Source organism: Rhinolophus hipposideros (assembly GCF_964194185.1).
Source record: "Rhinolophus hipposideros genome assembly, chromosome: 9".
Lineage (NCBI taxonomy): Eukaryota > Metazoa > Chordata > Mammalia > Chiroptera > Rhinolophidae > Rhinolophus > Rhinolophus hipposideros.
The window spans coordinates 12,584,955-12,598,043 of record NC_138055.1 but is presented as its reverse complement, the minus strand read 5'-3'; the positions used below and the strand labels follow the sequence as shown (position 1 = coordinate 12,598,043).

The window sequence follows — 13,089 nt, the reverse complement described above, 5'->3', positions numbered from 1 at the left end:
AAAGGGGATGACATTACCCGCCACTGAAAAGTCCCCAGTCCACAGTTGCCTTTTAGTAAAAGGTGATTGCTTCTGAATGGCAAATGGCCAAAGTCAAAACGGTGAAGTGACCATCAGGGCAATTTCTCCCCTAGTGGACTGTGTCAGGTGGGGAGTGAATCCCAGGGTGGGAGTGAGGGGATGAGAGAGGAGGGGGACAGCGAAATGGGACCCAGTGCTGGAGTCATTCTCTAGAGTGGCTACAGCATGTGGAAGGTGTGCAGGACCGGGTGGGGGCTCTCTGGTGGGCCCCCAGGTCTCTCGCACCCATTTCTATGATTCTGGGAATCAGGAGTCAGCGCTGTTTTTCTCTGTCAGAGAGCCGCTCCCTCTCCTGGGGGAGTTGGCACATCTGCTGCTGGTCTGTTGGCTGGAGAAGCAGGGGCAGCGGAGCCTGGCATGTCTTTACAGACTCACTGTCTTTTTCTTGTGCGGCTCTTCCCGTTCCCACGCCCCACCTCGGCAAGCCCCCGGGATCCTGCTTTCTCCAGCACTGGGGAGGGCAAAGGCCCTGGGCAAAGAGATCGATTGGGGCCTAGCCCCCTCCTGCTGGGACCCTCAATGACTCATTGTCCCCTCCCCGGGAGAGGAGGCGGTGGGCGGTGGACAGAGCAGCAAGTCGGAGCCGGGTGCGAGCTGTGGCTGGAGTCCTCCAGCGAGCTCTTCACTTTGCAGAGTGGTGGGATTCTTACTCAGTCAAAGGGTCGGCGGGTCCTGAATGCTTTCAGCAAAGACTTAGGCACTGTGCCAGACACGGGGGGTACAATTCGGAAAAGCAATCCTTAACCTGATCCTCAAGGAAGGGCCAGTCCCGTGGGAGACATGAGAGGTAAATAATAATTATTGCCCGTCTGAATCAGGCACGGTGCCGGAAGAGCAGTAAGAACAAGACGGCACAGCTGTGGGTTAAGGGCTGGTTCATTCCTTCATTCATTGAACAAATAGTTACTGAGAACCTGATATGTGACAGACACTGTCTAGGGCCTGGGAACACAGTGGAAACAAAATTACATAGTAGCAACACAGCTTATCTATACATAGAAAATGTGTTATAAATTTTATGTATTATGTTTATTATATATTCATGCATGTATCTAGTCTATATAATTACATAATAGCATATCTTATGTCTATACTATATTTTCTTATATGTTATATTATTAATGTATCTAATTATCTTTCAATCAACCATTTATTATCTATCTTTCTATCTAGTCTGTCTGTCTATCTATCTATCTATCATTTCAGGCAGTGATAAATGCTTGAAGAAAAAAATGCATAGTTGGGCCAGGAAAGTGGGGATAGTATGGTCTGGCCAGGTCTCTCTGAGGAGGTGGCATTTGATCAGAAATTTGAAAGGAAATAAGAGGGTGAGACGAGGCAGCATCTGCAGAAGTGTTTCAGAAAGAAGGAAGAACAGTGCAAAGAATGTCCACCAGACACCACTCTACCTACTTCACACATATCACTCATACATACTTGTTCCCACTTCAAAGACGGGGAAACCAAGGGGCAGAAATGCGGAGAGATTCACCCAGGGCCTTCCGGCTTGTAGGTGACAGAGCTGGGACCCACCACGGGCCATCTGCCCTGCCTCTCTGTGTGGGCCCTGGGCCATGAAGCCACCCCACCTCCCTGGGCAAGTCCTAGATGCTTGTGAGCACAAAGGAGCGGGTGCCAAAGGCAGAGAAGAGGATGGAGAAACATGACCCCGATGGACCTGAGTGTGCCGAGCCAAGGAAGGTCTCTGCTTTGCTTCTTTGCCTCTTCTGGTCCCCAAGCTGCCCCTTACCTATGTGCACGCCCACTCAAAGTCAAGAGAGAAAGAGAGAAGCTCCTCCCCAAATGCCTATGTCACGTTCTGCTCACTTTATTCAGAGAGGCCTTCCCTGTCACCCTTCCTCAAAACACCAGTAACTCTCTCTTTTGCTTTACCCATTGCTCACCATCTGCCATTAGAACGTGTATTTGCTTACTTGCATGTTGCCCGTTTTTCTGCAACTTGAACCTCGCCTCCACAAGGGGTATTGTATATTTTGTCGCTGCTGTATCATCTGTGCCTGGCACATCTTTAACGCATGAAAGAAAGGAAAGTAGGAAAAGCTCAGTGGGTGTGCAACCATTTAGGAGAGTTAAAGGGAGTGCTTTTCCAAACAGACACAGACCAAGAAGCCGGAGCAGAAACTGCACTCTTTGTAATGTTTGTCGGACTGCGCCCGGCGCTCTGAATGTGCTCGGTAGATATTTGTTGAATGAATGCATATGTGGAATTGGAAATTCCAAGTTCAGGATGCTCAGGAGACTGGGCGATAATGTATGAAATAAAAAGGAAAGGCAATGTTTGAGAGTCCCCGGATAGAGATCAGGAAAGTTGAGAGCTGATCCTGGCTGAGCAGCTCACATGCTAGGAGGCTGTGGACGGTTGCCCTCCTCCCTGCCCCCCTCCCTGGCCACACTTCACCCATCTGTAAAAATAGAACACTCAGAAAACTCTAAGGGACCTGCCCAATTCTGGACCTCTAAGATTTTGTAAAATATCCTCTCCTCTGGGAAAGGCCCCGGTATCTCTGTCCTGTCCCAAACATCCTCCCTGGAAATAGTAAGTCCAGAGTGGGTACTGGGGTGGGGTGGGAGGGAATTTTTGAGTCTCTGCTGCCTTTCCTCAAGGTCTTGTGTTTCTTATGCTTCCTGGCTCCTTTTCTTCAACGCTCTCCAAGGTCTGACCTTCTAATGAGCGGATACACATTATCAGTCACTGGGGTTTGAACGGGTGCCTGTAATTTAGGGTTGCCTAATGCTGGAAACGGAGAGCATGGCTTGCGTAATTAGGCTGGGGCCTCATTAACGTCTGCCTCTTGGGTGTTTCTCATTCTTGGTTTCTCCTGTCCTGTATTTCAAATCCCATCTGTCTGTATGGACATGGCTGCCCTTTTTTTTATTGCTCCAGTGTAGAGCCAGGCTTGAATTTCGGCCCAGAATGGCCACAGCCATCCACAGAGCATGAATCTTAACGTGCCTTGGAAGGGCCTCTGCTCTGCTCCCTATTTTGCAACTTTACTGAGAATCTCGATGTCTGGGTCGCTCTTAAGCACCTCCAGCTGGCCACCTCTAGTTTGGGTGTTTGACAGAAGCCAGCGGAAGGGGTGCTATCCATGTAATGACTAGTTACTGATGATTTAACCAATGCGTCTGCAATACTTCGCCATTTACAAAGCATTACTAGAATCTGAACTGGAACAGACTAAGTCTATTTTGTTCACTGATGATTTTCTGAGAGTTACTCTATTTCCCTCTTGCCCCCACCCCACTCGTCCCTACTCTGCTCTGAGCCCCAGGAGGCTGACCTCTGTGGGCAGCATCAACCTGGCTCTCTGGCTCACTGGTCTCTGCTTGGCTCTGGCCAAAGCAAGGCCCCAGCAGGAGAATGGGAGGCAGGGAAGGGTGGTGGTATTTCTTCTGAGTGCCCACCCTGCCTCAGCGCCACGACTTGGGAGGTAGCTGAATTCCTCCACACCGATGGCTTCAACTGAGCGGCTCTCTCGCTCAAGTCTGGATGAAACCTACTAGATTAAGACTAGTAATTCTATTTCCATTCCTTGTTCGTTCCCCCTAGGGATGATAATGGCTTCCTGATGTTTGCTGTTGTTAGATGTCTCGTGTTCCCTGAGCCCCTCACACTCTTGTGTTAGTGGTTCCTTCATTAAAATCTCCTTATTTGAACTACTTGAGGTTGAATTCTGTTTTTGACAAATCCCAATATCTGAAATGGAGCCTGAAACAGAGTAGGCCCTTAATCAATATTTGTGGCATGAAATGAACAAACTTCTCACATGTAATAGCTCATGTAAGCCTTATAAAAACGACACGAAAAAATACGATCGCCTTTTACAGATAAAGAAACTGAGGCACAGAGAGGTAGAGTCTCAGGTCAGAGCAGATTTCTAAGAGAAAGCAACGCTGACACTCTGCCCCCTGGAGAAATGGCTGCTTCCTGCTGCTTTCTGTCCACCCCTGCGGCCTCGGACGAGCTCAGCAGGACCAGATGCCCTGGAGTGGACAGGGGTAACGCAACAAAGAGAATAACAAAGTCTCAGGATTTGGGGACACGTGGACATTCACTTGGCACAGAATCAGACACCTGGATTCAAATCCAAGGGCTGCCATTTTCTTATTTTTCCTCCCAGGTTTACTAATTTTACGATTCACAAATAAAAATTGTATATATTTATGGTGTACAACATGTTTTGTTATGTAGATAAGGTGTACAGTGTGTGTGTGTCTATATATACATATATATATGAGGTCGGACAGTTAAGTTTACGAATTCACCCCAGAAAAAGTGCTACATTTCTCACTGCTGAATATCACTATGGTCACCTTCGAAGTACTCCCCTTGGGAAGCTGTGCACCAATGCCAGTGCCTAGTCCACCCTGCAAAGCAATTTTGGAACTCTTTTTCTGGAATGGCCATTAGAGCTGTCATTGTATTACCCTTGATGTCCTGAATGTCATCAAAATGTCTTCCTTTCAATATTTCCTTTATCTTCAGGTAAAGAAAGAAGTCATTGGGGGCCAGATCAGGTGAGTAAGGAGGGTGTTCCAATACAGTTATTTGTTTACTGGCTAAAAACTCCCTCACAGACAGTGCCATGGGAGCTGGTACATTGTCGTGATGCAAGAGCCATGAATTGTTGGTGAAAAGTTCAGGTTGTCTAACTTTTTCACGCAGCCTTTCCAGCACTTCCAAATAGTAAACTTGTTTAACTTTTGTCCAGTTGGCACAAATCCATAATGAATAATCCCTCTGATATCAAAACAAGGTCAGCAACATCGTTGCAACATGTTCTGGAACTTAATTGTCAGACCTCGTGCGTGTGTGTGCATGTGTGTGTGTGTGTAATGAAATGATTACCATGATCAAGGGAATTAACATATCCATCACTTCACATAGTCAACCATGTTTTTTTTTTAGTTTAGCTTTCTTCCTGATATTTATTTCTAGTTTTATAACACTAGTCGGAAAAGATATTTGATATGATTTCAATCTTCTTAAATTTGTGAAGACTTGTTTTGTGCCCTAATGCGTGATCTATCCTGCAGAATGTTCTGTGTACACCTGAGAATATATATTCTGCTGCTGTGGGATGAAAGGAATGTTCTCTGCATGTTTGGTAGGTCCGCTGGCATAAGTGTACTTCGAGCCCAAGGTTTCCTTACTGGTTTTCTGCCTGTATCATCTATCCATTGTTGAAAATGGGTAGTGAAGTTGTCTACCAATATTGTACCACTGTTTCTCCTTTCAGATTTGTTAATATTTGCTTTATATATTTAGGTGCCCTGATGTTGGGTACATAGATAATTACAATTATTATTATATTACATACATATTATAATTATTATGTCCTCTTGATGAATCGACCACTTTATCATTATTTACTGTTTTTCCTTGTCTCTTGTTATAGTTTCTGACTTAAAGTCTATTTTGTCTGAGAAAGTATAGCTACCCCTGCTCTCTTTTGGTTTCTATTTTCATGGGATATCTTTTTCTACCTCTCCTCTTTCAGCCTTTGTGAATCTTAAAGCGAAAAGTCAATGTCTCATAGGCAGAATATTGTTGGATCTTTTCTTTTTAAATTCAGACACTGTGTCTTTTGGTTGGAGAAATCAATCTATTTATGTTTAACGTAGCTATTGATAGGTAAGGCTTCCTATCTCCATTTTGTTAATGGTTTTCTGGCTGGTTTGTAGTTCCTTTGTGCCTTTCTTCCTCTCTTGCTGTGTTCCTTTGTGATTTGATGAGTTTCTGTAGTGGTACGTTTTGAATCCTTTCTTCTTCTGCTTTGTACATTTACTATAGGTTTTTGCTTTATGGTTACCATGAAGCTTACATAAAACATCTTATAGTTATGACAGTCTATTTTAAGTTGATAACAACTTCAATCACCTACAAAAACTCTACTCTTTTTCTTCCCCCTCACTACCTGTGATGTTTCTGACGTCAGTTTACAGCTTACATCTTTTCATCTTGTGTATTCATTAACAAATCATTGTAACTACAGTTATTTTTAACACTTTCGTCTTTTAACCTTTAGAGTTAAAAGCGGCTTACACACGACCATTACAGTATTAGAGTACTCTTAATCCGACCAAACACTTACTATTATCAATGAGTTTTATGCTTTCATATGTTTTCATGTTACTAATTAGTGTCCTTTCATTTCACTAAATTCCTATAATCTGAAGTCAGATGCTTGGATCCCTTCAATATTTTTCTACCACATGGTTGTCATACTTTTGCATACCACTCATAATGGGGAACTTACTGCATCTGTAAGCAGCTCCCACCGTGAAACAGTGTCCCCCTTGGGAAGGAGCTAGTCCAGTGCAGGGGTGCCACACACAGGCTCGGGGGCCTGACCTCCTAGGCTTGAATGCCAGCTGTGCCACTTATCACCTGGAGACCTTGATGCTATCACCCAACTTACTGGTGCTTCAGGCTCCTTATCCAGCAAATGTGGATTATAATAGCACACACCTTGTAGGGTTGCTGAAAGGATGAAATGAGTCAGTACATGTTAAGTGCTTGGAACAGTGCCTAGCACGTTGGAAATGCTATAAAGTGTTGTTAAATAAAAAATCATGAATTCTGTATGCGCAATTCCAGTTGGCTTAATCAAAAAGAGATTTTTGTTTGGGGAAGGGAGGGGGCTCAGATTTGGAGATGAGTGTCTGGATCCAGGGCCTCAAATAACATCATTGGGTCATATTCTCTCTCTCTCTTTCTCTCTCTCTCTCTCCGTCCCTCCTTCCCTCCCTCACTTCTTCCCTCCCTCCGTCCCTCCCCCAGCTGTGTCTTCCTTTGCCCTGGCTTCAATCTGAACAGATGGTCGGTCCCCTGAGGTGAGAGATAGCCATCAGCACTTCTGGGCATCCACCCACCAGCTCAGCAGCACAGTAGAACATATGTGTCTCTCACCCAAGAGTTCCAGCAAAAGTCTCACGATGGATTCTCATTGGCCTGGCATGGGTCCCAGTGGGATAGTCTGATTCTAGGGCTGCTTATGTGCCATGAGTTCCAGACACCACATGGACTGCAAGATGGGGAGGGGGGGTCACCCAAAGGAAAATTGAGGTGCTGTTCCCCAACGCGAAAGGAATAGATGCTGGAGAAAGTCAGCAGTGGTCCGCTCTACCACAGGTCAACTCCCCTGAAAGTGACCCCATAGCAAGCCTTTGGAAGACCTAGGCCTTGTTCATATTGCATCCTTGGAAGTATTGATGGGCACTGTCAGTGCAATACGAGTCTCTTTGAAAGAACACATTGCAAGTCAAGAGCACTGCTCAAAACTCTTGCTTTGGGAGGCCACAGCGAGAACTTGGAATAGCACCATATGCCTGAGGACGATTTCACGGACCCCACCTCTAGGACACACAGTGAGTCAGACAGGGGCATCTACTCTGTAGGCGCGTTCTCATAGGTCTGTAAACTGTGGCTGGCCAAAACGAGCTTCCTGGCCGAGACTGGAAGCACCATCCCGGGCAGGGACAGAATAAATCTCAATAGCCCCATGGATCCCTGGACAGAGGACTTTGGCTATACTGGCACTGCCCGCACAGCCCTGGCTACCCAAGGTACGGTGTTCCACCAGCAGTGTCAGCTCAAGTGGGGGCTCGTCCACACCCTTGCTGCTCAAACTGCTCTGCAGGACCAGAAGCACCTGCATCGGGGAGCTCGTAGGAAATCCAGAACCTCAGGTCCTACCCGAATACTGAACAACGAGAACCTGCATTTTAGCAAGAGCTCCGGAGGTTTGTATGCATGTAGGAGGCACTATTGTATTCATCTTCTAGAGCTGCCTTCACAAAGTACTGTAAATTGGATGGCTTAAAGCAACAGAAATTTATTTTCTCACTGTTCTGGAGGCTAGGAGTCGGAAGTCAAGTTGTTGGGATGGTTGGTTTCTTCTGAGGGCTGAGTGAGAATTTGTCGCAGGCCTGTCTCCTAGTTTCTGGTAACTGATGGCAATTCTTGGTGTTCCTTGGCCTGTAGATGCATCCCTCTAATGTCTGCCTCTATCATCACGTGGCATTTCCCTGCGTCTCTGTGTCCAAATTTCCCTTTTATAAGGACACCAGCTGCATTGGATTCAGGGCCCACCCTAGTTCCAGTACGACCTCATCTTAACTAATTACATTTGCAACGACCTTATTTGCAAATAAGGTCACATTCTGAGGTCCTAGAGGTTAGAAATTTAATACATCTTTTCTTTTTTTTGCGGGGGGGGTGGGGAGAAGAGAGGTACACAATTCAACCCATAACAACTGTCTTCCAAGCCTGCCATTCCTAAAAATCCTGGGAAACTAGCTGACTAGGAAACGTCTCGAACATTTTCGTAAATTTAATTGTGTAAAAAAATTTGTAAGTTCAGGAAGAAGATGGCACATTTACAATGAGGCTTGGGGATGTCTACTTTTGCAAGGTGATTCTTATTTGGGCAGCACGCCCAGCAGGATCGTCAGTTTTGCCGCTGACCCAGCCCCAGTGCTGGGCCAAGGTGAGAGTACCCTGGGGACGTCTTCCATCAGGCTGCCCATTGCAATCCCCTGGGGAGCTTTAAAACTACTGATGCCCAAATCCGTAGTGTAATTGGTCGGACATGTTGCCTGGGCATCGGGGTTCTAAAACATTTCTCATGTGATTCTAATCTGCAGCCAAATTTGAGGACTAATGGGATAGGTGTTCCGGTTTCTACACATCCCAGAAGAAGACGAGTCAGTCCCTTTCCCAAATAGGGAAGCAGAACGTCAGAACCAATAACCCCAAATATGAACATACACAGATTCCTGAATATTGCATTTTAGGTTTTTTATGGTTCTTCTGTGCAAAATGAGGCTGCTGTGAGGAGTAAATGAATGTATGCACCGTTCTTGAAATCTCCCATAATGACGGACTGGTTATTTCTTATTGTAGTTTTGCCAATTTTTGAAGTATATTTTGAGGCAGTTTTATTTGATGCATGTAAATTTAAAATGATCTCTCCCGGGTAAATGAATCCTTTATCATAACGGATTTCTTTCTTTTCCCTAGTAATGCTTTTCATCTGGAAGTCTCTTTTCCCTGATATTAATATAACTACATGGGCTAGCTTTCTTCCGTGCAGTAATTACATGCCATATCTATATATCCTTTAACTTTCCAACTTTCTATATTCTTATGTTTTAGATGAATGTCATGAATGGAATATACTTGGATTTTTAAAAACCTACTCTGACACTCTTACATGGATGCTCTGTAAATGAGCGCATTTAGTCCATTTACATTTAATATGATTATTGATATATATTGGTGACACAATAAATACTTAACAATGCGTAGGGTACTTTGCGGAGGTCGCAATTCTCACAAGTGATCATGAGAGGGCGAGGCCAGAGGACTCTTAGGCATTTGCAGTCTTGAAGGGACAGAGGGAACAAAGCGTTGGCTCTCTGGGGTCCCACCACTGCTCCCAAGGGTGTGTCTCCCCTACAATTCTGGGCAGCCTCTGATCCCAGGAGGAACAGACATGGACTGCAGGATAGTCGTGTGGTGAACTGGGGGACGAAGGAGCAGCCCAATGGCCATGCCCATCCATGGGGCGAGGGTGGCTGAAGGCATTCAGAGGGCTCAGGACAGGGGCTACTTATCAACTGGTACAGAGAAATGTCCGTATTTGAATAACCAGTACTACTGTACAAGCCATTCACAAGGGTGTCAGCCTGCTGATATATTTGGATTTAAGTCTACCATCTTCTTCATCATACCCGTTCGAGGCTAATATTTCTCACCTTTCTTGACTTCTTATATTATTTCTTTTTTCCTGCTTTGTACTTTAAAAATACTACATTCTGGTTTGTTCTGCTTTGTTTTGTTTTTTAGCCATTACCCAGAATTTACATCATTCATCTTTGACTTTTCAAAGCCTGTTATTAGTCAATACATTGACTTTCCTCCCGGACAATACAAGGGCCTCAGAACACCTTAATTTACCCCCAGCCCCTTCTAACTTACTGTTTATTAACATTGAACCACCTTCTTTGTTTTTCATTCTTCTTGCTGCTCTGTTATTCTGGGGTTGTTTTCTTTTTGCCTAGAGTCCATACTTTACAATTTCCCTGATTGAGGGTCTTGTCATGGTAAATGTTTTTATTTTGCCCTCATTCATAAAATACGTTTCCCTGAGGATGGAATTATAGGTTGGCGATTATTTTCTTTTGGCCCCTAAGGGTTACCTTTCCACCCCTGGGAACCGAATGTCAGTCTGTTAGTTCAATGAAAGCAATCTGCCTTTTCTTCTCTGGCTAATTTTTTTTTTCATCTTTCTGCACTCACACTATTGTGTCTTGGTATAGAATTCTTTTTATTTATCCTGCCTTAAATCTTTTGAGCTTCTGTTTTTGGTGGTTTGAGATCTTTCTGAATGATTTTGAGTCGTCGTTTCTTAAAGTACTGCTTCTGTTCCATTCTCATTTCCTTCTCTTTTTGAGACTCTGATTAAATCAATGCTAGACCTTCTCATGAGATCTAACCATCTCTTCTGACTTTTCCAATCTTTTTCTCTGTGCTTTGAGATAATTTCTTCAGCTCTACATTTCACTTTATTAACACCTTTTCAATGGTGTCTAATATTCTGTTAAACACAACACATCCAATGACTTGGGTTGGGTTATTGTATTTTTCATTTCTAGAAGTTCTATTTAAAAATTTAAAAAATTGGTTGTGTCACTTTTTATAGTTTACTATTCCCTGTAGATATCCTCAAACCTGATAAATTTTAACTTAACCTGTATGATTTTTTTCTTTTGAGAATCTGTATCTGATAATTCCAATATCTGAGATATGAGGGTCTCTTTCTGTTGTCTGTTGTTCCTGTTTCCTTCTCATTCATGGTGTCTGTGCTTGGTTATCTTTGACTACGTGCTAGCTATTGTACAAAAAACTTATTTGAGTAATTATTTGAAGCCTAGAATGAAAGTGCCTTCTTCTAAATAGGATTTGTTTTTACTTCTGAGATGTGTGGGATCACCATAAACCAAGTTGCATGCTTGAGGTTCCCTGGAAGACCAATAAAACTGCAGTTCAATCTGCAAATACTTGTGAGCGTTCATCTACTTGTAATTCACATTCACTTTGAAGATGTCGTCCTTTGGGTCTCAGCTTATTGTGGGGAGGGTCTACCATTACATCCCCTACCTTGAGTGGCCCTGGGTATTGATTTCTGTCCCCCTTGCCCCTGACAGGCGATCAAAACCAATTTCAAATTTGACAGACTTAGGAAATACCCTCAGGGACGAAGGTAGCTTTTGTTCTCATTTATGTCTTTGAGTTTCCATTTCCCCATCATTCTCTTCCAGTAATTCCTCTTGAAAGGCTTTGAAGACTATTTAAAACCAGTTTTTAAGTTATTTTCTGTAGAAAAGTTAGTCCAAATAATCTACCCCACCATTATTGGAAATAGGAAGCCACGTAATGTCTTTCTTGGCACAAGGTTGATACTCAGTAACTGATGGCTGAAGTATCATAATTTCCAAGATGTACTCTTTTTTTTAATCTCTCTTCATTTACAAAGACTATTTCCTACTCTTAGAATGCATGAAATGCCCATAGTCCACCAGTTGACAAGACTTAGAAAAAAATGCCACCTTTTCCTCAAAGTTCTCCCTGTTTTCTCTACTTCCCCAAATCCGAATCTTATTTTCTCTAATCCTATTTCTTCCCCATCTAACCCCTCCCAGGACTTAGTTTGTATCATCCTCTGGGTGGCTTAACTAGATAAAAATATATTACTACAACTATTTACTATTTATCATTCCTATGGAGTTTCACTTTCTTGACATTTCTGGGCTTTTGAAGACTCCCTCATTTCCCTTCCAGCTCAGCCCATATTATAAACAGGTTTCATGGAAAATATCATATCCCATCCTTTTAGGTTTGATGTCCTGGGAGGGGGTTCTCCAAATATTCCATCTGCCATACCGTTGGAAGCAGGACGTAGCTCGTTCTAATAAACCCTTACATTTGTGCAGCACTTTACAATGAATAGGGTGCTCTCACAAACATGCCTCCTGCTTCAGAGCTGCTATCCTTGTGCTGCCGATGAGTCAGAGGGCAAGAGACTACATAATATGTTCAAAGAGAACCACAAAGCCAGAAATGGAACCCAAGTCTTTTCTCTCCAAGCCCACGGCTCATTCCAGGACCCCACCATTGTTTCTCCATATTATTTGTGCCACTAGTCATTCCTATTGTAACAAGACCTAGAACGCATTAGAAGCAGACCTTCTGGCTGGGAAAGTACAAGTAATAATGGAGGCGCTGGGTCATAGGAAATAGACAGAGAGGTTGGTTACGAGAGGTATCCCATACACACCTCGCAGCTGAAGGTTTTCTGGGTCAGTCATCCTTACCTCACAACCTTCGTCCCATTTCTCATGACCTGCATGTCCACCATGCAGCCCCCAGTAACATAGGCGGCGAGGTTCAACTCTGAGAATTCAGCCTGAAGGAGAGAGCAAAACAGAAAAGGATTCATCAGAAATTAATGATGCTAATAACGGCAAACCTGTCTGGGGCAATCCTAGGTGCCAAGTACACATTTATACCTCACCTGAAACTTAGAAAGCTGGTAATGTTACTTACTTCCCTTGTTGACAGATGAGGAAGCTGAGGTGCAGAGGGGCATAGCCTGGCAAGTCCAAGGTCACATAATTAACTAAAGGCAAAGTTGAATTGAAATCCAGGTGTCTCTGATTCTAGGATCCATGCTCTTCACCACGACTAAATCCTATCTCGTGAAGGTGACAGATGGTCCAGGACTATAAGAGGCCAAATGCTGTTCAATATAACATTTTCTCCAGACTTCTTCAGCTTCTTGCCCCGCCATGGTGTGGCGCTGCAGGTACGTGATCACGTAGCACTGCTAATGGAACCCTCCTCAGGTTATCTGCCATCTGTTCCCTTTTTTGGTCATGGCCCCTCCCCTCATTCCATCCACATGACTACAGTAGAAGCAC

At 44.0% G+C, this 13,089-nt stretch overlaps 1 protein-coding gene across 1 annotated transcript in view; it reads right to left on the bottom strand.

The window, feature by feature from the left end:
- Positions 1-13,089, bottom strand: part of SYN3 (synapsin III) — a 417,649-nt gene that overhangs the window by 329,511 nt on the left and 75,049 nt on the right. The window contains exon 4 of the mRNA XM_081059169.1: positions 12,484-12,575. Coding sequence (XP_080915295.1) covers positions 12,484-12,575 — 92 coding nt within the window. The remainder of the gene's footprint in view (positions 1-12,483; positions 12,576-13,089) is intronic.